Source organism: Micromys minutus (assembly GCF_963924665.1).
Source record: "Micromys minutus genome assembly, chromosome: 2".
In the NCBI taxonomy this organism is placed as follows: Eukaryota; Metazoa; Chordata; class Mammalia; order Rodentia; family Muridae; genus Micromys; species Micromys minutus.
This window is the reverse complement of record NC_137971.1, coordinates 14319709-14344259: the sequence shown is the minus strand read 5'-3', so window position 1 is coordinate 14344259 and position 24551 is coordinate 14319709. Positions and strand designations below refer to the sequence as shown.

Below are 24551 nucleotides of genomic sequence, written 5' to 3'. Positions count from 1 at the left end.
ACTTCCAACTACAACCCTACTGGGCTGAGGTAGTTAAAAGGAAAAAAAAAAAAAAACCCAAAGTCTTCTACTTGGGTTGAAAAGGACATTCCTGGAGGCCATAGGTTACTGGATGAAAAATCAGTGCGAGGGTGGGCTATCTCCTGTGCACTGTTGGCCACAGAGTGTAATGGACACTCTCCAACCCATTGAGCTGCCCGCAGGCTGTGCACTGGGCTCCAGGTTCCCAGCTTTGTGAGCTGTCACCCATGCTGGGTGGGCTATGGTGATGCAGCTGTCTTTGAGTCAGTTCTGCTCCTGTAAGGGACCCTTCACCCACATTCCTGTAAGTGACCCCAATAAAACACATTAGTCACCAAATCGGATGCTGGAGGCATCCATACTTCGGTCTGTCATGGGCTTCCTATCTGGGGTGAGCAGATATGTATGCTGCTTCTGCCGCAGGAAGTTTGTCTCACTGGTCCTCTCCGTTCTCTCAATAGTCCCTTCATAAAACAGGAGGCTTAAATTCCTTGTGAAGTCCAGCATTTTTCCCTTTTATGAACTGTGTTTCTGGAGTCCTCATCACCAAACACACAGTCCTCTAGATGTTCTCCTAAAGTATCTTCTAGAAGGCATGCAGTTTGGGGTTTTTATCTGTGTCTAAGATTTGATTTTGAGAGTTCAAGTGTAGTGGTGCATACCTTTAATCCCAGAATTCAGAAGGTAGATGCAGGTGGATCTCTTGTGAGTTCAAGGCCAGCCTGGTCTACATAGTGAGTTCTAGGATAGTTAGGGCTCTGCAGACAGACCCTGTCTCACCTCCTCCCCTATCCCCCAACTAGATTTTGAGTTTTTTATGAAAGGAATAAGGTCTGTGTCTAAATGGCTTTGTTTGTGGTGTGTGAATATAATGCTGGCCCAGCATCGAATGCTGTAGCTCCTCCCAGGCACAATCTTAGCTCACTTGCACTCACGAGGTGCAGTTTGTGACCCACTAATCAATTCTTAGGGGTTTTTCCATTATATTTGTGCCTTGATTATGCCGTAGCTTTAGCGTAAATCTTTTGTTTTTTCTTTTACTTTTCAGAGATATGGTCTTTCTGTCTTAGCATTCCAGGCTGTCCTGGAATTCACTATGTAGATCAGGCTGGCTCCCAAGGTGCGTCCCCCAGACAGAGTCAACGCTGAAGTTGGGGGTATTCGAAGTCTGGCTAACTCTTCAGTTACACTGACTACCAAGACTATTTGTCTTTCCATAGAAAACACTAGAACTGACTTGGCAACAATTACACCATAAATAGCAAGGATTTCGACTGAGATTCCATGGAATCATTAGGTAAGTTAAATATAATGGACAGCAATACTGAGTTTTCTTATTTATGAACATAAAATTTCTCTCTATTTAGTAAAATCTGATTTATATGTAATTATGCAGTTTGGCAAAGCTAGGAATTGAACCCAGGGTCTTATTTATATCAGAACAAAATTCTCTTTAATTAGCTTTGAAGCTTTCAACATATAGGCTTATGCCTAAGTTTGTGTCTGAGTATTTGATATTTGGATGCTAAGCCTTACTTTGTTTTTAATTTTGAGATCAAAACAACACTCCTAATTTAGACATATTTCTTTGCATATTTCAAGTATTTGTGAATGAAAATAAAAAAAAAACCCACAATGCCGGAGACTGCCTTAAAATACCTAAAAGTATGGCAAACCCACACTGCCTTAAACTACCCAAAAGTACAGTTAATCAAGACTGCCCAAGATGAAAGGAATAAAGGTGAGCGGTGGTTTTGTATTTAGGTTTCATTATACACTTTTGGTTTTGAGCTTGTGTAAATCTGAAAATTTTAAACTAAAAAAAGGAGGGGCCAGGGATGTAACTCCTTTGGTACAGTACAGAGATTGCCTAGGTTTATGTCAACTTGACACAAGTTAGAATCATTTGGAAGAGAACCTTATTGAGAAATCTCCCCCCCCTCCAACAGACTGGCCTCTGTACAAGCCTATCAGACATTTTCTTGATTGACAATTGATGTGGGAGGGCCCAGCCCATTGTGGGCGGGGCCACTCCTGGGTTGGTGGTCCTGGATGTTCTAAGAAACCAGACTGAACATCCATGAGGAGTGAGCCAATAAGCAGCACTCCTCCATGGCTTCTGCATCAGCCCCTGACTTCCATCAGTGCTGGACTCTTGGCTGGAAGTATAAGCTGAAATAAACCCTTTCCTTCCCAAGTTGCTTTTGATCATGGTGTTTTATCACAAAAACAGAATCCTAACTAAGACACCGAGTCTGCTCAAAGCTCCGGGTATGATCCGCAGCACTGACTGCATAAGGCTGGGTCTAACACACACCTGGAATCCAATTATCCCCGAGCTGGAGGCAGGATAACCAGGAGTACAGGTCATTCTCAGTGCAGAGGCAGAGTAAGGCCAGCCTGAGACACACGTGAGCCTGTCTTTCACATACAGAAGGAATAGTCGGAGGTAAGATAGATGAACCGACCCCAGCCTGCGGAACAGGCTGGAACCACACTTCAGAGGACCGGAAATGCGTTGTGCTTGTAGGATGCCACGCCTACAATGTGTTTGTTAAGGGCAGCATAATTTTACATTCTCAACTTAAGAATGTTAGTGAGGCCAGAGTAGTGGTGCATTTGGGAGGTAGAAGTAGTGAGATCTGTGAATTTGAGGCAAGCCTGGTCTACAGAGCTAGCTCCAGGATAGCCAGAGCTACATAAAGAAACTCTCTATGTAGAGACACACACAATAAATAGAAATTAAAAAAAATACTAAAGTCCCTATTCGCACAGAATCTCTCTAGAGAGAGGAACAGGCGTGAAACAAATGAAAACATGAATGAAGTGAAGCCAGAGACACAGCTCCGGCAGGGCAGAGTGCCTGCCATGAAGCACCTGTGAGACCCGGGCTGGGCAGGGAAGAAGAGGAGGAGGGAGAGGAGGATGGGCTGGAGAGATGGCTCAGTGGTTAGAGCACTGACTGCTCTTCCAGAGGTCCTGAGTTCAAATCCCAGCAACCACATGGTGGCTCACAACCATCTGTAATGGGATCCGATGCCCTCTTCTGGTGTGTCTGAAGACAGCTACAGTGTACTTACAAATAATAAAGTAATCTTTAAAAAAAAAAAAGGAGAAGGAGAAGAATTAGAAAGCAAAGAAAAATGAGAGCAACAGAGGAAGGGTGTCTGCAATGCACATGAACGGTCAGGGTGATGGGGTGACCTTAGCTGTAAGGCGGCCGCAGGCGAGGGAGCGCTTGCAAGGCGGTGCAGCTGTGGTGCCAGCGCCTGGCAGGCTGAGGCCGCTGGAGTGGGGCCTTAGGAAAGGGGGAACCTTGAGGTGTGTGAGGCCGGTGGTGGGGTGGGGTAGGCCACTGAGAGCATGGCTAGGGCGACCGTGAGACCCTGGACACTCGGGGAGCGGGCTTCCTCGGTAACACACTGCCCGCCACAGTGCTATCTTGCCAAAGGCCCAGACAGCAGGTTAGCGGGCCGTGGAGTGGCCAAATGAAACCTTTTCTAAGTTGTTTGTGCTGGTGATGCGCACAGCAATGGGACGCTAAGAGCTGTATCCTAACCGGTGAGTGTCAGGACGTCCCAGAACCCCACGCTGACTCTCCCTCAAGTCACCGCCTGTGTGGCCTCAGCAGATGTCAAGGTTTTACTTATGGTGCACATTCTGATGAGCTGCAGGTTGTCTCTGGCCTGGAGCTCTGTGAGCTTCAGTCTCATGCAGCCTCAAGTCTCCCCTAGTGGAAGCTCAAGTCTAACGAGGCCCAAACCATGTCCTTTCTTATCCACTGCTGCCCAGGCGCACACCCGCAACCTTGTTAATATACTTCCTTTCACCCAGAACAATGATGTGGCAGACATGACAGCTACTCCTGGATTCTAACACTCAGGAGGCTAAGCAGAATGATTTCCATGAGTTCCAGGCCAGCCTAAATTACAGTAAGACCCCGATTCAAGGGAAAGAAAACCCCGACCCCCAACTGGGTAGGGCAGCATTGGTCTGCGGCATTGGTCTGCAGTCACGATAATGAGAACGCTGGAAACAGGAAGATGAGCAGTTCAAAGTGTCATCAGCTGCAGAGTGAATGTGAGGCCACCGTGGGCCACAAAACAAAACAAAAACACCAAAACAAATCCAATGGAGATGTTGGCTTCTCTTTTCTCATCCCTCACCTCTGACCCATTAGCAAGTCTTGTCCATCTCAGGGGAGAGCCTGGGCAGTGTTGGTGCACATGTGTGTGTGACTGTGGGGTGTGTGTGTGTGTGTGTGTTCGTGTGCACTGATGCATACATAGAGGTCGGAAGACAGCCCACAGTGCTAGCCTTCTCTTCACCATATTGGCTCTGAGGAGCTAGCCCAGGTCACCAGGTTTTGTTGTAAGCACCATTACATGCTAAGCCTTCTCTTTTCTGAGTCTTGGGCACAGGCTAGACCTCTCTGTAGCCTGAGGCAGTTTCTTTCTCACCCTCCTGCTGATGGACTGACTGCACAGTTTCAAGGACATGTTATCCAGTTACAGACCAATCAGCCACCCTGTCTGTCTTCAAACTGAGCGTTTGGCTGCATCTTTTGGCTAAGTCTCGCCCACTGTGTGTGTGTGTGTGTGTGTGTGTGTGTGTTTCTGTGTCTGCTGCATGTGTGTGCTTCCTCATCCCCCGTAAACGCATTTCTTCAGTTACTGACTGTCAGTGTGGAGTGAGATTCTCTCAAGCTGCCTGTGCTGCTGCAGCTTTTTCTTGCCTTTTAATTCTTTAGCTGACAGAAAAACTGAACCCAATCAAGACCCCTTAACTGCTGCTCTCCCCTGGAGACGTAACGTGTTGACTGATAGGGGATACAGAGCCAGGGCAAGATCTTGTGACCTCCTTTGATATTCATTCTGTGGTGACTACAAACCCTTTGTCAGGGGGGGTATGGGCACAGCACTGTCACCGAGAGCCAGCCCAGCACCTGTCCCTTCACAGTCTGCAGCCTTCTGCTGGCCCTGCTCACTTGGATCAACGTTAGCAATGATGGGCGCGTCACGATTACTTACGAGAATATCAGTATTTTCAAAATAACTTCTCCAGTATGGTCTGATTTTCCTTTGTCCGCCAATGTCCCATACATTCAGTTTAAAGCCTTGTGACTGTACACTTTTGATGTTAAAGCCCTGAAAGAGACGGGGTAAAAATAATAACAACAAAAAAAGACCAATTAATTCTTACAAACTCACATTTAGCAGTACATGGAAGCTGGAGACTAAACCTGGGGCTTCACGTATCTAATGCACATCCTGCACCAACAAGCTACATTGCCAGATCTTTATTTATTTATTTATTTATTTATTTATTTATTTATTTATTTATTTATTTATTTATTTATTTATGTGAGTACACTGTAGCTGTCTTCAGACACACCAGAAGAGGATATTAGATCTCATTATAGATGGTTGTGAACTACCATGTGGTTGCTGGGAATTGAACACAGGACCTCTGGAAGAGCAGTCAGTGCTCTTAACCGCTGAGCCATCTCTCCAACCCTATTTATTTATTTATTTATGAGACAGGTGTCACTATACAGCTCTGGCTGTCTTGGAACTCACTATGTAGACCAGGCTGACCTTAAACTCACAAAGATCTGCCTTCCTCTGTTTCTTGAGTGGTGGGATTAAAGGTATGCACCACCATACTCGGCTTTCTTTTTATTTTATATGTAAGAGTGTTTGTCTGCATGTGTGTCTGTGCACCAACAGAAGACGGAGCATTAGATCCCTGGGACTGGAGTTACAAAAGCTTGGGAGCCACCATGTGGGTTCTGGGGACTGAACCTAGGTCCTCTGGAGAGCAGTCAGCATCTTTAATGGCTGAGCTATCTCTCCATTCCCCTTTTAAAGTGTAATTTACTCTGTAGCCCAGGCTAACCTTGAATTATAAAGACACACCCGCTTCTCTTCTGCCTCTCAAGAGCTGAGATTAATGGTGAGCCACACCATGCCGATTATTCCAGATATTATTGTTAGCATGTTTTACTTTTTTAGATTTATGTAACATAGATGAATATTTTGCCAGCATGTATATATGTGTGCCTGGTATGGAGGTCAGAAGAGGCTGTTGGGCCTCATGGAGCTGGAGTTGGAGACGGCTGTGAGATGACACTGGGTGCTAGGGGCGGAGCCTGACTCCCTGTCCGGGTGCTGCAAGCCTTCAATACCCGCACTCCGAAGGCAGCCAGAGGCAGCCAGATCTCTGGGAGTTTGAGGCCAGCCTGGTCTACAGAGCAAGTTCCAAGACAGACAGACAAGGCTGTCTCATCTCCCCAGTCCCAAAAATAAGAATAATAAGGGCTCTAACTCCTAAGCCATCTCTCCAGTCCCCATATTCCCAGACCTTAATGGCTACTTTTTACATTAGTTCTGAAGTACTCTGCCAGATATGATACAATGTGATCTTAATACTGTCAATGGCTTTCCTGGATAGTAAAGAAAATATACTTACAAATGTTTATGTCTTTCAGTAGAATCATTGTTAATAATGTCAAGGCAGAAAGGCTACTTTCTTTCCTTTCTTCTCTCTCCTCCCCAGTTAAGCTTTCATGTAGCCCAGGATAGGCTGGAAATTGCTACGTAGCAGAGGATAGCCCCCTTGTACTCCGACTTTCTTTCTCAAATACTGGGGTTAGAGGTGTGTGTGCTACAAACCTGGCTCATGTGATGTTTTTAATAATAAGGAATATATACAATAAGACTGGGGTGCATGGGGTGCAGCATGGGGGCAGGGAGCCTGCCTAACATTCACGGTACTCTAGGTTCCATCTTTTAAAAGTCATGGGAAAATCCATATTATGTATTTGTAAACCTGTATGTTGCTAAGGATAATGGGACATGGGATTACCTGTGATCAACACAGACCTCTCCTCATGAGGTCTTCAGGGTGATAAATTTAACAGGATGTTACATATGAGTGACAGAAAACAGAAGCTAAAGTTAAAGGCAAGAGAAAGTATGGACGTGAAGTTTAAAGGGCAACAAGCAAATCTGGAGGCTCTGAAGAAATGTCTCATGGGTCAACGGGGAGCAGAGCTGGGGCAACTGTAGGGCGGACGGGGTGGTAGCTGGACTGTCAGACGTGAGGAGGCGGTGTCTGCTGAAGCACACATTGTGTCTCAGAAGTGGTGGCCTCAGTCACTGACCATGACGGAAGCCAACAAGGGCTCATCTGAAATTGCTTTAGGAGGCACCATGGACGAGCTTGAAAAGAAAGACTTCCACCAGGCATTTTAATCCCAGTACTCAGAAAGCTGATGCAGGAGGATTGCTGCAAGTTCAAACTAATGTGGTGGGCTACTTGGTGAGTTCCAGGCTATCCAGGGCTTCATACTAAGACCCTATCACAAAAAACAAAACAGGTAAAAATAAATAAAAAGAAAATAAAGGAAGGCAGGAAGGAAGAAAAGAAGGGAAAAAATTTTTTGTTTTTAGCATTCAAAGTAAAACTCAGAGAAAGCAAGTCAAGGCAACTGGGAATTAGTGTAGAGAGAAACAAACTAACAAGACCTTTGGGGTTCAGGAGGAAGGCGCTGAATGAGAAAGAGGGAAAATATTCTTTGGCAAGAATGATGGAGGGAACCCAGGGTTTGAATGCCCAATCAATACTTTGCTACAACATCCGAGACATTTCATCCAGAGGAACTGGAATTATGTGGGTCTGGGGATGCCTCCAAAACCATCTGCTTCTCCTGGCAGCTTGCCAACACGGCTGCCTAGCACACCAGGCCTGGCCCAGCACAGTGGTGACACTGTTGCTCCGTTCCACAGAGGAATGAACAGGGGAGAACCGGGGCCTATGCTGAGTCGGACTCTTCTAAATCACCCATGACCCATTAAAGCATCCGTTCAAGAACTCTGAAGGGAAATGGCTTCAATTTATCACGAAAGCGACTGTGGCTGCTTCATGGCAACTTGCTGACAAAAAACTGTGTGCACCTGACATATCCTCTTTCCTTTCTTCAGCTGCTCTTGCTGCTGCTTCTGCTTCTCCTCCTCCTCCTTTTCCTCTTTCTTCTCTTCTTCCTTCTTCTTCTTCCTTTTTTTTGAGATAGGATCTGGGCAGTCCAGCATGGCCTTGAGCTCCCTAAGTGGTGGCTGAGAAGACCATGGATTTCCGATTCTCCTGCCTCCATCTCTTAACTGCTGGCATTATAGGACTGTGTCACCATGTCACCATGCCTAGTTATAATTAGAAAATTCTACTCCTCAACAGTGCTATTAAATATAGAACCGAGTACTATTGACCCCTTTCTGGAATGAAACAGACTAAACAGTTGTAAATGCTGCGATGTGACAGATGTATCAACTTCATAGACTTCTGGCTTTTCTGGTTCTCTTTCTTCTGTGCTAGGGATTGCAGCCAAGACCCTGCACAAACTAGACCATACCTGAAACTTAAACTCAAGGGCTGGAGTGAAGGCTCAGAGGTTAAGAGCACTGACTGTTTTTCCAAAGATTCTGAGTTCAATTCCCAGTAACCACTATCTGTAATGGGATCAGATGCCCTCTTCTGGTGTCAGTATACTCATATATGTAAAACAAATACATAAAGAAATCTTTGAAATAAGAAAAAACTTAAACTCAAGTCAGTGATGGCTGAGTAGGTAAAGGTGTTTGCCACCAAGCAGAGCAATTGAATTCCGCCCCAGGACCCACAGGGTGGAAGGGAAGAATGATCCCCATAAGCTGTCCTCTGATTTCCATATGCTGTGATCTTTGCATGTTCTGCTACGGCCCTTGCCTGCAGCCTAACCAAAAACAGACAAATGAAGTAAAAGATAACTTCTGTAAATCATGCCGAGTGTGGTGGTACATGTCTTTAATCCCAACACTTGGAAGGCAAAGGCAGGTGGATTTCTTAAGCTAGAGGCTAGCTGGGTCAACACACAGAGTGTGTTCCAAGACAGCTAGGGGTACACAGAGAAACCCTATCCTGAAAACAAAACAAAACAGATTTTGTAATTGATCAGATCCACACAATCGACTAGGAACTTACTGGATGGAAATAATAACAAACGAGTACAAGCACACACACAAATGTGTGTATATGTGCCCATCTTCATGTGTGTGTGCGAGTGTGCACATCAATACATAAGGATGTTCATGCTCTGGGATGTTGTTAGTTGCTAGGATGCTTGTTTGATATGTAGGAAGCCCTGGGTTTGATTCCCAGCACAGCACACATCCAGGGACGGAAGGGCACACTTGTAATCCCTACATATAGGAGGCAAAGGCAGGAGGATGAGTTTGGGGCCATCTTCAGCCATATATAATGTTTCAGGCTATGCTGGGATACATTAGACCTTGTTTAAGCAAAAACAACAAAACAAAAAGATGTTCATGATTAACTTTGAGTAAAAAAGATGATATAAAATACTATGTTCTTTTTGTTTTCCTTCTTGAAACAGGGTTTCCCCGTGTAACCCTGGCTGTCCTTGGAACTCACTCTACAGACCAGGCTGGCCTCAAACTCAGATCAATGCCTCTGCCTCCAGAGCACCGGGATTAAAACTGTGTGCCATCACCACACTTCCCCTCTGGCAAAATGCTATATTCTACACACTCTGCTTTTACATTTTATTTTATTATATTTTTGAGGTAAGTCTCATTGTATAGCCCCAGTCAGCCTGGAACTCATTATGTAGACTAGGCTGGCCTAGAGCTCAAGAGAAATCCTCCAGCCTCTGACTCTCAAATACTAGGTTTGAGGGTGTGTACGACCACAGTGGGATGTTTTTATTTTAAACATATCTATCCTATCACGTATGCCCATATATGTGCACAGGAAAAACCTGAATGGTGACATTCCTAAATGCTGGTGGTGGCTCTAATTGGCTTTGTTTTAGTCACTGTTGTATTGCTGTGAAGAGACTATGGCCAAGGAGACTACCAGAAAAAGCATTTAACCGGGCTGCCTACACTTTCAGAGGGCTAGTCCATCACCATGGTGGAGAGCGTGGTGACACACAGTCAGACATGGTGCTGGAGTTGTAATTGGGAGCTACAGCCTGATCTGAAGGCTGAGGAAAAGAGAGACTGGGCCTGGCATGGGCCTTTGGAACCTCAAAGCCCATCCCCAGTGACACACACCCGTCAACGAGGCCACATCGCTTAGTCTAGTGTTTGTCATCCATGAGCCTCTGGGAGCCACTCTTATTCAAACCACTACAGGTACTATACATATTTTCTTTTTAAATTCTAAACAAAACATCTTCCTTCCTATGATGTTTTTTGTGTGTGGGTGTGCACCATGGCTAAATATGGAGGACAGGTTTTCTCTTTTTGCCATGAAGGTCCCAGGGATCGAACACAGGCTATCTGGTTTGGCAGCAAGCCCCCTTTTTCACTGAGCCATCTCCCCAGCTGTTCTTCAGTCCCAACTTTACTTATTTCTGCTTTCCAAACTGACTACAGTGAATGAACATCTAATGTCTTTTCAAATATTAAACAATACACTAAGAGTGTGTTTTTAGAGAGTAACACTATAAAATCGGCTGTCTATACACAGCAAACAGCCTGAAGGGAGGTGCTGGAATGCTGTGGAGACGCACTCTGTCTGCACTCTTGAAGCCTCTATTTCAGTGTTCTGGAAAATGCGGTCTACTGCTAATACTAACCCCCAGCCCTCCTCTTTCTGGCCGAGATCCTGACACACTAATGTGTGTTTTCAGCCTTGTAGGCTAGACTGCTGTAATTTGCTCCTCCTTGGGCTATACATTAAATTTGTTCAGAAGCTGTAAAATTGCTCATTTGGTAGCAGCTGAAATGACTTTTCTGCAAAAAGCTGTGAATTGCTAAGACTCACAGGCCATGAAGAACACACACCAGCACAGCGGTAACCTGAGGCCAGGGTCTCATGGCCATGGACGGAAAATGCTAACTAAGACTGATTTGTCCAAACCTCCAAGGTTTGGATGTTTTAAAGCAGCGGTTCTTACCCTCCTAATGCTAAATTTTTTTAAATACATTTCCTCGTGTTGAAATGGTCCCCAACCATAATATTATTCATAGCTACTTCATAACTGTAAATTTACTACTCTTATGAATGTAAATATCTGATATGCAGGAAGAAGTCAATGCCCTGGAACTGGAGTGACTGGCAGTTGTCAGAGAGCAGCCACGTGGGTGCTGGCAACTGAATCCAGGTCTTCAGGAAGATCTAACCACTGAGCCATCTCTCTAGCCCTATTTGTTTTGTTTCTGGCGTGTTTGAGATAGGGTCTCAGTGGCCTGGAGCTCACCATACAGACCACGGTGCTCCAGACTTACAGTAATCCTCCTCTTCTTGCCTCTGACTTACTGGTGTCTGCCACCATGCCTAGCTACAAACTGGTTTTTTTTTTCCTTTGAGCCATTCTCTGGAGCCCATGCTGACTTTACAGTGTAGTCAGGGAGTGCCTTAAACTCCTGTTCCTCTTTCCTCTACCTTCCAGATGCAGTCACAGAACGCCACTACCCTTCCTAAGCTCTGTGCCATGTCCTGGGTCCATCCTCAGCACGATGAAGGGGGTGGTCTAGGAATATCATTTAGCCTAAGAAAGAGGACTGAAATGTGTGCACGCACACTCAAAGCTGTGGTAGGATGTGCGTGGCATAAAATATATCTCCTTGTCTTTTGTTTTTTTTAGACAAGGTCTCTCTTTATTAAGTCCTAGCCATTGTAGAATTCACTCTGTAGATCAGGCTGCCTCAAACTCGCAGAAATTCACCTGTCTATGCCTCCTAGGTGTTCAGATTAAAAGCATGTGCCAAAACCATTCCTGGGTTAATCATTTCATTATATGTGTGTGTGTGTGTGTGTGTGTGTGTGTGTATAAAATTAACCATTTCATATTGTAAAGTCTGGTGGTATTAAGTACATTTACATTGTTTGCATCCATTCCCCAAATGGTTGTGACCTTTAAACCCTGATTGATACAGTAGGCAAAGCTCCCTTCTCTTCAATGCCAGCTCCACAGCTGCTGTACTTCCTATGTGTATGGGGACCTTCTCGCATGTGTATTTGAAATCTGATTATTCTTAGACAACAACTCTTCTCAGCAATGAAGCACAGCAGTGTGTACATTTCTATCTCCCACAGCTACTGTACAGGTCAGCTTTAATAGTCACCTTAACAGCTTCTGGAACCACCTGAGAAGAGTCTCGGTCAGGGACTGTGTGGATGAAGCCTATGAGGCTATCTGTGAGACCTGTTATGATTACGTTCATTGATGAGGAAGGCCCGTCTGTTGTGGTTCCTGAGCATGGGTACAGGGAAGGGCTCAGCAGAAGGAAGAGTAGGCCCTCTCGTGCACTTGCCCTCTCTGCTCGTGGCTGTGGACGTGACTCCCTGCCTCATGCTCCTGCCTTTTCTTCCCCAGGATGATGGACTAGAATCTGGAATGAGCTCAAACAAACTGTCTCCTCCAGGTTGCTTTTTGTCAGGGCATTTTATCACAGTGACAGACACAAAACTAGGACAGCTATTTTCATCTTCCTTGGTGACAGAGCACCTGGAGCCAGGAGGAGCTCACCTGTGTGGGTGTGATGTGGCTGATGTCTTCAGATGCAAGTTGCTTCAGCAAGGTGGTCTTGCCAGCGTTGTCCAAGCCCAGGAGGAGGATTCGCACCTCCTGGTCTGGTGCACTTTTCAATTTGCGCAAAATAGAGAGCAAGCCCTTGAACAATCACAAGAGAGACAGGTTACTCGCTGGCAGTGGCTTTGGTATTAGCAGACAGACATCAGAATGGCTTCTGTTCTCAGTTATGGACAGCCAGCTTAACTCCACCCACTCTACGCCCATTGGTTCCACTTGCTTCTTCCTTCCAAGCTTTAGCGTTAGGTGTGGGGAAATGCAGCAACAAGGTAAGCCCATCCCATAACTCCCTCTTAGCCAGCATCCCAGCTGTGAAGTGCTACCCACCCGTGGTCCTAAAGCCCTCGATGTACACTTCAACTAGATTGTTTAGCATGTCAGACTACTCAGTGCTCACACTTCTCCACTTCCAGAGTGAAGCTTTTTGCATGAGTCAGATACTAGAATTACCCACCCTAGATCATGTAGACTCTAAGGCGGTGGGTGCTTCTTTCTGTGCTGACAGCCTTCCCACAAACACTGGGAATGTTCCTAAGTGACACAGAATAAGAAGAGCAAAGACTCTGTGTGTGCTGGGGAAAGTGACATTGTGACAGGAAACAGTGCTGCTAAGGTGGGCAGACCAAGCCTATTCTCTGCAAAAAGGCTTAAACACACAAAATGCTGTGCTGAAGTTTGAGTGCGCTGAGTGGGGTCTCACTGGGGATCCAAGAGTAAGCTGGCTACTAACAGATTAAAGATTGTGACTTGGGAAGTGACAACAGAAGGGACCGAGTAACGCAGTTCAGTGTGGGGTGATGGAATGACAGAGTTTAGTCATTAAAAAAAAAAAAAAGAGTAAGATTTTTAGCCAGTGGTGGCACACATCTTTAACCCAGCACTGGGGTGGCAGAGGCAGGTGAGTCTCTATGAGTTCAAGGCCAGCCTGGTCTACAGAGTGAGTTCCAGTACACTACTGGGGGTGGGGAGTGGGAGGCATTTTTTAGGCGCTGAACAAAGACAAGAACAGGCCGACTGAATGGTAGCTGGGCTCTATACTCAGGATCTATGTGCTCCAATTTATGCTTATCACTTCATCTTTACAGGATATGTCGATATATTATGTTTTGATTTTTTGTTTTTTTGAGATAGGGTTTTTTCTGTGTAGCCCTGGATGTCCAGGGACTCGGTTCGTAGACCAGGCTAACTAACCTCTAACTCTGAGATCTACATGCCTCTGCCTTCCAAGTTCTGGGATTAAAGGTACACACCACACATAATGTTTTTAAATTATTTTAAAAAAGGATTAATTTGTATGTATGTGAGTTCACTGTAGCTGTCTTCAGACACACCAGAAGAGGGCATCAGGTCCCATTGCAGACACTGAGCCATGTCTCCAGCCCCAGCACACATAATTTTTATTATGTGTATCCACGTGTGTCTGAGCATGAGCATGTGGACATGAGTGCCTGTGGAGGCTGGGAGGAGTCAGATCTCCTGCAGGGTCTAGGTCTTTTATGTGGGTGTGGGAAGCAAGCGTAGGTGCTTTCAAAGATCAGTCAGTGCTCTTAAACATGTCAGCATCTCTCCATGCCCACTTTTCCTTTGTCCTGGGGACTGAGCCCATGCCACTGACCTGTTCCCTAAGCCCCTGACCCTGCTTTCAATTAAAAACAAAGCCAGGTGCACACCTTTAGTTCCAACATTCAGGGAGCAGAGGCAGGCAGATCTTTGAATTCAAGGCCAGTCTGGTCTACAAGTGAGTTCTAAGATATCCACAGCTACATAGTGAGCGACCCTGTCTCAACAAACAAACAGAAGAATCAAAAATGACACTGTTTTAAGGTCATATACTCTAATCTCCCAGCCAGTGTAGAAATTCCTTCAAACTGAGTCTTAGAATTTCGAATTACACAAAATTCTTGTTTCTCATCCACACTGCACTAGGCGAGGATTCAAGCCATTCTGTTGATGAAGATCAAACACCATTTCTATGAAATAATTCTCAGCAATTAGGTCTTTGGACAATAACATGGAAATAAGCAGCTGCCTGTGTCCTCTGTGGTCCCTGTGCTGGCTGCTGAGGACCACACTGACTTCTTGATGCCTCAACCTTTTTCCAGTAGCAGAATGGGAAACTTAGTCTAAGACAGACAAGTGTATGCCAAAAGGTTTAGGATGAAGGCCGAATAAGTCTGAAGCTAACAAAAGACGGGCAGGATTTTGTTGTTGTTGTTTAAGGAAGGGCATGTTTTTGCTTTTATTTTCATCCCATTTAACTCTGGCTAGCTTGATTCAATTCCTTCTTCAAGCCATAGTTATGAGAAGTCTCCTGAGTTACTCTTGGCTCAAAGCACTTGACTTCCATCTTTTATAAGAACCCAACAGGAGAGTTACAGAGTGTAGATTAGCTGTTGCAGAAGAAAACAGACACGACATAGAGGTTGAGACATTGTCCAAGGCATTCATAGTCAACCCCTGAACATACAAGGCATTCACAGTCAACCCCTGAACATACAAGGCATTCATAGTCAACCCCTGAACATACAAGGCATTCATAGTCAACACCTGAACAAGGTTGTTTCTCAATTCCTATTAGCTATACTAAACTCATTCATTAATAACACACCCCTTCAGGTCCCATGAGGACTGGGATCTAAAAGGACCAAGAACAGGAAAGAACATTGAATTACTCATCCTGAGACCCTGACTGGATACGGAAAGGGTCACCTTAGCTCCTAAAATACACTAAAATATAGGAATTTATCAAATTAACACATTAAATGGGATAGGTAAAACTCTTATATATTATCTCCTAGTGTAGAAATTGTCAAGGAAAACCCTGTTGTCATTTTACTATTCACAGTTTAAAGTCAGCATTTTCAGTATTTCTTTTTTAAAAGATTTATTAACTTTTGTATTTTATGCATGAGTGTTCTATCTGCACATACAACTTCATGCCAGAAGAGGGCATCAGATCTCATTTTAGATGGTTGTGAGCCACCATGTGGTTGTCAGGACCTCTGGAAGGACAGCCAGTACTCTGGCCTGCATTTTCAGTGTTTCAAGTGCCTCCTCACTAAGAAACCACTTAATAGGGCTGGAGAGGTGAGTTAGCTGGGAAGAGAACATTGTGCTCTTGCAGGGGACCCAGGCTCGAGTCTTGCACCAGTGTGGGTTGGCTTCCACCTGCCTGTAACTCAAGCTCCAGCGGGATCTGATGCCTCTGGCCTCCTAGGGCACCTGCACCTATGCACATACCCACATACACATAATTTAAAAAGCAAAAATTAAATCTTAAAAAAGGAAAGAAATCACTGGATACATATATTGTTGCCCAGAGACCAAGTTTTTCTCACCTACTCATAACATCTGAAATTGAACAATTATGGGAAAAACACCATTTCTTTGTTGTAGTGTCCCACTGAAGTGAGCTAACTTCTCTTCCCGAGGAACTGAACCATGGTGGGTGTGCTACCGCCAAGCTTCAGCCCTAACCCTTGCTTTATCTTTGTTTTGTTTTGAGTGGGTTCACTATGTAGTCCTGGCTGGCCTGGAACGCAGTATGTAGACCAGGCTGCCTCGTCAGGGATCCTGCCTTGGCCTCCTGGGTGCTGGAATTAAAGGCGTGCACCAGTAGACCTGCCCCCGCCGATTCCCACTCATTCCCACTCAGGGAGAGAAGACAAAAGCTGTTCTAACTCCAGGCACCTTTGTAACCTAATAGTACAGAATACACTACTTTTAATTTCTAATGAGCACTCTTCCTTATTAGGCAATAATATCACTCTGAGTGTGTGAAATGACACACAGAAAGTTCCGCTAATATTTTCTCCCTTCTAGTAAAATGAAAATGGTAACTCAAGCCCAACCCGGACACAAGTGCTGACGCCACAGCACAGTGTCAGCCCAAGCATCCAGGACAGGATCACAGGATTACCAGGGCTTGCTAAATAGGGAAGAGGATATTTATAGCTAACAGGGTTCTGCCCGAAAGGTACAGGTAAGCTGATTTAAGAGCTAGATGAAAGAGAGCAGAGCGCTCCACCCTTAGCCTGTGTGCCTTATGCCTTATTTTAAATGTCAGATGAAAGGAAGCATTCGTTAAAAGTTGAATTTATGATGGGGATACGTTTTACTGTATAAAGACAATGAAGTTCATTTTTACAGTGTAATTTTGACCCAGACAACTGTCATTAACACCCATAATGTGCTCCAAGAGGAAGAGTGAGCGAGAGACACTATCTTTATGCAGGTTTATGCTCCCAAGGCACTGGAAACAGGTACTGAGAAACAAGAACTCCATCACTGTATGCGTGCAAACATTACCAACAACAGATAACATCTGTGCAGGGCAGAAGCACTTGGACTCCATCACAAAACATTTAAGCAAGCTTAGCTACAACCAGATCTCCAAGAGATGTGCCATGTACCAACTACAGAGCCTGCTTACTTATTTTATCACTTATCTATTGACAGATCTCTCTCTACATAGTCCCAGCCATCTTGGAACCAGGCTGGCCTGGAACTCAGAGATATGCTTGCTCCTACCTACAGGATGTTGGGACTAAAGGTGTGTGCCTCCACAGTTGGCTTGGAATACAGAAATGTATCTGCCTCAAAATCCATTTACACTCAACTCATGGCAGAGGCATGACTCCAAAAGACACAAACTAGGTCATACAAAGAGACCACAGTGGAGGGGGTGAGTATGGGTACATGTGCTGGAAAATGGAAGCAGCGTGACCCAGACGGTTACATCTTAAGTACGGTGACCCTAAGTTGTCCAGCCCATTCTCTCCCTAATGAGTTTAAACAAACATCAATTTCATCTCACCTAACAGGGTCCTATCCGTCTCAAACAAAATACTTCCAATTATGTTTCATTTTTTTGTAATTATTTTTTAAATGATACTTGTTTACTTACTTCCTGTGTGCATGTACAGAGTGATTGTGGAAGTCAGCTGACAGCTCTCATGAGTCAGCACACTCCTTCCACCGTGTGGGTCTTGGGGATCCCATAAACACAGGTGGTCAGCTAGGAGGTAAGCCCTTACCCACTGAGATGCCTCATTTGCATTCAAACCTTGTTCTCTTTCTTTTTTTAAAAAAAGACTTATTTATTCATTTTATATATAAGTACACTGTAGCTGTTTTCAGACACACCAGAAGAGGGCACCTGATCTCATTACAGATGGTTGTGAGCCAACGTGTGGTTGCTGGGATTTGAACTCAGGACCTCTGGAAGTGCGGTCGGTGCTCTTAACCACTGAGCCATCTCTCCAGCTCTCTTGTTCTCTTTCTTATCCTCTTTCTACTAAATAAAGACAAAGGTTGTTCCTGAGGCTCAGCAGACATCAGCCTGATGAATAGGAGGCTGCTTCTAACTTCAGACTGTTCTCAGCTGCTCTGACTCCATGCAGACAAGAAGGATGAAATCTGATGAGGAGCAGGGAGAGGACGGAATAAGGTGACACTGTAAGGAAGGATGCACGGAAGCCGCTCAGAACAACCACTGCATTTTATATGGATTGAGCTGGAGAGAAACACTCTGCCAGCCCTGTGTTTCTTTCCTTTCCTTTGGAGACTGTGTGTGTGTGTGTGTGTGTGTGTGTGTGTGTGTGTGTATACTAGTGGTTAGCTGGGCTTTGGTGGTACAAACCTTTAATTCTAGTACTCAGGAGGTAGAGACAAGGGGACTTTTGTGAGTTTGAGGCCAGCCAGGTCTATGAAGTAAATTTTAGAACAGCCAATGGCTATGTAGAGACCCTGTCTCAAATACATACATACATACAAACACACAATTAGGGACTAAACCTAGGGCCTTGAATATACTATGCAAGAACACCACCATTGAACTATGTCCCCAGTCCTTTTAAAATTCTTTTTATTTTAAGACAGGACTCTTTTTATTTTAAGACACTTGTCAAGGTTGGCTTTGAACTCATAATCTTTCCTCATCAAGCTTCAGAAGACTCACATTACAGGAATGAGCCATCATGGGTAACTATAGGTATATTTTCTCTCTTTTAAAAGAAAAATACACATATTTTATATGTATGCATGTAAGCCAAGGTGTATGCACCACATCTGTGTATGAAGCTGCAGGTTAGAAGAGGGCGTCAAGTCCTCCAGGACTGGAGTTAAAGAGATGGTTGTGTGTTGTCATGTGGGTACTGAGAACTGGACCTGAGAATGGTAAGCTTTCTTTAACTACGGAGCCATTTTCTTTTTATTATTATTATTATATAAAACATTTCATGTGTATGAATGCTTTGCCTGCCTGCATGCAGGTAACCTTAACTGCAGATCCATCTCTCCAGCTCCTTTTTTTTTTTAGAATGATTTTTTTTTCACTTAACACTTTCTGACTCCCCCAAAAACACGTAACAAACAAGAAGTTGTGTGTGTATGGTAATTACATGTAAGTAGGAAGTAGTCCATAAATAATTGATGAACTGAGTTGATGGTAAACAACAGTGATTAGTTATGTGCCAAATGACCATCATCTTTGTATGTTGGTGAGATGCTAGATGTGGCCTAGAATCCTCCAGTGAGGGTCTGAGAAGATGGCTCAGCAGTTTAGACCAGGATTTCGCTTCCAACACCTATATTGTGACTTAGATGCATCCAAGCCTCCAGTTCCAGGGAATCTGATGCCCCCTTCTGGCATGCAAAACACTCATACATATAAAATAAAATAAAGCTAAAAAAGAAAAAAATTAAAAAAAGGAAATGTGCTTGCAAAGCAGTGGTACAGCAGCTGACCATAAATGTTCAGAGAAGCTCAAAATATTTTTTGTTTCAGTCTCTCAAATTTAGAAAGAAAAAAAGCATTGGCCACAGCTGAAATTGAAAACACACAAGCCTGTGATGATCTGAATAAAAACAGCACCCCCTCCCCATCCCACAGAGGGGCTGGTTGGAGTGGGTGTGGTCTTGGAGGAAGTGTGTCACCTAGGCCTTGTGGCTCATTGTCTCTTCCTGCTGCTAGCATCATGTCTGCCTTCATGCCACCTTGCTTCCTGCCATGGGGACAATGGATTAAATCTCTGAGGTGTAAGCCAGCTCCACTGAAATGTTTCCCTTCATAAGAGCTGCTGTGAACTGAGGTGGTGGTGCAGGCCTTTAACCTGGCACTTGGGAGGCAGAGTCAGATGAATCTTTGAGCTCAAGGCTAGTCTGGTCTACAGAGTGAGTTCTAGGACAGACAGGGCTACACGGAGAAACAAAAAACAAAAAACAAAAAAAAAAAAAAAAAAAAAAAAAAAGAGTTGCAGTGGTCATGGTGTCCCCTCACAGTGATAAAATCCTACAGCTCACTTTTCTTTCCTCCTTTCTCCCCGCCCTTCTCTCTCCCTCCTTTTTTTTTTTTGAGACAAGATTTCCTTATGTAGCCCTGGCTGTCCTGGAACTTGCTAGTTGACCAGGCTGGCTTTGAACTCACAGAGATTTGCCTGCTTCAAACACTGGAATTAAAGGCCTGTGCCACTATGCTTGGCATAGTTCACTTCAATTGTACAGTGAACCATAGGAGCTCATGGGACATTAGATGTGACACATTTAAACATGACACTGTTTAAACTCAGTGTTCTATTTCCAGCTCTAAAAATAATTTACATGTTTGAAAAAAAAATGAATTTGTAAAATCAGATAATCTCAACTAATTTGCCCTAGTTTCTTTTCTCCTTCCTTCCTTCTTTCCTTTCTGTTTTTTGTTTGTTTTGGTATGTTTGTTTTTGTTGGTTTTTTTCCTTCTGTGCAGCCCCTGCTGTCCTGGAACTCTTTCTATAGACCAGGCTGATCTCCAACTCACAGAGATTCCCCTGCCTCTGCCTCCCAAGTGCTGGGATTAAAGACCAGTGCCACCACCTTCTAGTTTATGTTTTTGATTTTTTGAGGCAGGATTTTCTCTGCATAGCCTTGGCTATCCTGAAAACACTGTAGCTCCTAACCACTAAGCCATCTCTCCAGGTCTAAAACAATTTTAGGCTGGCCTAAAAACTCAGAGATCCATCTGTTTCTCCCTCCCAAGTTCTGAAACTAAAGGCATGTACCAACATTGCCTAGATCTCTTTCCTCTCCCCTCCCCTCCCCTCCCCTCCCCTCCCCTCCCCTCCCCTCCCCTCCCCTCCCCTCCCCTCCCCACCCTCCCTCTCTCCCTCCCTCCCTCCCTCCCTCCCTCCCTCCCTCCCTCCCTCCCTCTCTCTCTCTCTCTCTCTCTCTCTCTCTCTCTCTCTCTCTCTCTCTCTCTCTAATATTGGGGTGGTGGTCTTTATAATACAGTCCTGGCTATCCTGAAACTCACTCTGTGGAGCAGGTTGGCCTCTAGTTTTGACGGCCACCTGCTTCTACCTTCTAAGTAAAGGGATCAAAGGCGTGTGCCGCCACACCCTGCTATCCTAGTTTCTTGTTCACTTTAAAACATTTGTTTTGGAGGCTGGAGAGATGGCCCAGTGGTTAAGAGCACTGACTGCTCTTCCAGAGGTCCTGAGTTCAGTTCCCAGCACCCACATGGTGGCTCACAATTATCTGTAATAGGGTCTGATGCCCTCTTCTGGTGTCTGAAGACAGCTACAGTGAGCTCATAAATAAAATTTTTACTCTCACAGAGGACCTCTGTTCAGTTTTTAGCACCTACATAGCAATAACTCCAGTGCCTAGGGGTTTGATGCTCTCTTCTGACCACTGAGGGCGGCGAGAATCACGTGGTACACATACATACAGGCAGGAAAATACAGATCAAATAAGATGAATAAATCCAATAGCTTTTGAAAAATTGTTTTGAACCTGGAGAGATGGCTCAGTGGTTAAGAGCACTTGTTGCTTTTACAAAGGACCCAGGTCTTATTCCCAGACCCTGCGAGGTGGCTCACAACTGCCTGTAACTCCAGTTCCAAAGGATCTGAAGCCCTCTCCTAATTTCATGTGGTATATATACATACCAGGAGGAATTCATGTGGTATATATACATACAGGTAGATAAAATATTCAACATAGAAAATCAAATAAATAGTAAAAAAAGCACTTGCTGCTCTTGTAGAGAACTGGTATTCAGTTCTCTGCACCCATGCAGTGGCTCAAAGCTGACTGTAGAATCAGGGGTGTAGTGCCCTCTTCTGGCCTCCTTGGATACAAGACATGCCTATGGTGTACATGCATGTTTGCAGGCAAAACACACACTCTCTCTCTCTCTCTCTCTCTCTCTATATATATATATATATATATATATATATATATATGTACACACACATGCATACACACACACACACACACACACATGCTCTGTTTTGAGCATCAAACATTGTGAATACTATAGTGGTACCCAACTATTGTATATACAAAGTCAATTTACTGTGACCTATAATTATAAATTAAGCATATAAAACAAAATTATATATCCTACTCAATTGATAAACTGAACCAAGTTAGTCAACTCTCATGTTTCCTATTTACAACTAGTTATTTTCTCTTGACTTTGTACGTGGCTCTTTCTTTTAAGAGAATGGCTGTTGGGGCAGGGTCTCCATCTAGCTGAGGCTGACCTGAAACTAACTGTAGCCCAGGTTGGCCTCTTAACTCTTGGTGATCCTCTTAGTTTAGCATTGAGGGAACTGGGATTACAGGCATGAGCCACCACACACAGCTTGGCAAGGCTTTTAATTGCAGTTCTAATTATTTTCATTAATTTAAAAATTACCTACTTATTATGAGACAGAATCTTATGTAGCCCAGGCTGGTCTTGAATTCCTGCTCCTCCTTCTACCTCCCAAGTGCTGAGGTTACAGGGGTTGCAGGGCCCCTTTCTCAAATCTGTTTATTTTCTGTGTAAATATTTATATCTGTACTCATTTGTTAAGATAAACTTAGCCTTTAAATGGGCAGCTCATGTATAAATAATAAAAAGAAAATGCTTGTTAAAATCTGTTTAGCCTGAGGTTAGAAATAACTGTAACAAGTATGAAGTGTGATTGACAACCTCAGATTAAACGATTCTACTTAACTATTTGACATTGTAAATTTCTTTTTGTCAAAATTCACTTGCTCAATAATATGAGCATGGAAGATGAGTAACTTCCCCCCCTGCTCATCTATTTTCTTCTTTTGTTGAGACCATGTCTCCCAGGCTGCCCTGAAAATCAATATGTAGCCCTTGCACTTCTTCTGATCCTCCTCCTTCCACCTCAGGAGCTGGGATTGCAGGCAAGTACTACTGCCACATTCGGTTTTATGCAGGACTTCATGCTTGATAAGCAAACCTTTACCCACTGATTTGTACCCCCAGTCCTGGGCTTTTCTTCCTCAGTCAACAGAAGTGGCTCAATACTTTCACCAAAAAAAAAAAAAAAAAAAGAGTAAGGAGGGAAGCAACAGTAACCGGTTCGGAGCAGTTAGTATTAGTACACCAACCGACCTGTTCTAAATGCCTTAAAATCAAATTTCCTTTGCCTAGCTCTAAAGACATTCATTTCCCCGTAACTTCAAATTTACTCTCCATCTACCGCGCACAAAGTTAACAAGGAGTGCAGACAGATGTTCAGCAACGCTCAGCGTGCATTCCCCAGCATGCACACGATGGCTCCTAGACATTTGTAACTCCAGTTCCAGGCAACCAAAGCTCTCTTCTGGCCTCTGTAGGCACCACGCACACACGTGGTGCACAAACAAACATGCAGGCTAAACACCCATACACATATAAACAAAATAATAGTTTAAAAAATCGACAAGGAACTGAGTGTCTCCGGTCAAATCTGTCACACACCGTAACTTACACTTTGGAAAAGCCTTAATTATGGCTAACGGAGAAAAGGCTTGCTTCAAATTGACGCTCGCGCTTTATTTCTCATTCTTTTTAGTTTGAGGCGAAGACCTGTGGTCCTCATGTGGCCACAGGCAAAAGGACACTGCAAGTGTGGAGGAAATACTAGAACACCTGAGGTTGGTTTGCTTCTATCAACTTGGAATAAATACGGAACGAAAAGTCGCTCGTCAACAACCATTAGATCGTCGCAGAACTTTTAGAGACTAAGTTGGGACTGCAGGAGTGCACCCACCACAGAGACATCCATTCCCAGCGGCACCTCCTATTGTCCTGGGACTTACTCCCTACACACCTCTCACTCAGAGACGCGAGCATCTAGGAACGGAAAGCCAGGTTACAGCTCCCTGGAGCCGCCAGGGTGATTTCAAAGACAGTAGCGCCGCGCTTCTCCCACTTTTGGCCGGGTCTCAGATGGACCCCACAGTCCCGAGGCGCCGAGAGATCGACTCTGCAGTAAGATCTAAGCCTGTGAGCCGGGCCTGATCTCCGCAGCTCCAGAGCAGCCTTCATCCCAGTCCCTAGAAAGATGATGGTGCCCAGGCTTCTTCCCGGCTAGCCAACCACTCCTCAAGTCCCCTCTCCACGTCTCGGATCCATCCTTTCTCCCCAGGCCTAGGCCTCCCTCCAGGCCCACTTTAGGGTCTCCTCCTTCGCCCCTGAAACCGATCTAGAACCCCAAAGAGCAAGGCGAGCTCCATCCCACGTCCTCCTCGGTTTTAAGCGCAGCGCCCCGCCCTGGGCCTGGGGACAGGATGGGGGTGACTGGTCAGCTCTGAAGGGCCGGGGCCCCCCACACTCACCATCCTCAAGCCGAGTCCCTCCTCCTCCTCCTCCGCCTCCTCCTCCTGCCTCCCCCGTTACCAGGGGTAACTGCTGCGGCGCCGCCCCTGACGTCCCTCGCACGCACAGCGGAGGAGCAGAGCAGCGGGATGGGGCGGGGTTCTGCTCCTCTTTACCCAAAGTGCGCAAGCGCGCCAAGGCGCCCGCCCATTGCGCAGGCGGTCTCGGGAGTGGCGGGAGGGCGGGGGGTGGTGTGCGACCCTGCGGGCGGTGCAAAATCGCCCACGTGGCTGGTTGGAGCCTGTGGCCTGTGATTGGTCGGAAAGGGGGGCGGAGGGCGAGGGCGTGGTT

The 24551-nt window shown here is 45.0% G+C and overlaps 1 protein-coding gene across 1 annotated transcript in view; it reads right to left on the bottom strand.

Annotated features, from left to right (window-relative positions):
• ARL3 (ARF like GTPase 3) overlaps window positions 1–24350 on the bottom strand; it is a 43329-nt gene extending 18979 nt beyond the window's left edge. The window contains exons 1-3 of the mRNA XM_080912562.1: window positions 24221–24350; window positions 12557–12700; window positions 5052–5168 (exon numbers count right to left, since the gene is read on the bottom strand). Coding sequence (XP_080768688.1) covers window positions 5052–5168; window positions 12557–12700; window positions 24221–24223 — 264 coding nt within the window. The 5' untranslated portion in view covers window positions 24224–24350. The remainder of the gene's footprint in view (window positions 1–5051; window positions 5169–12556; window positions 12701–24220) is intronic.
• Window positions 24351–24551: the final 201 nt, after the last annotated feature.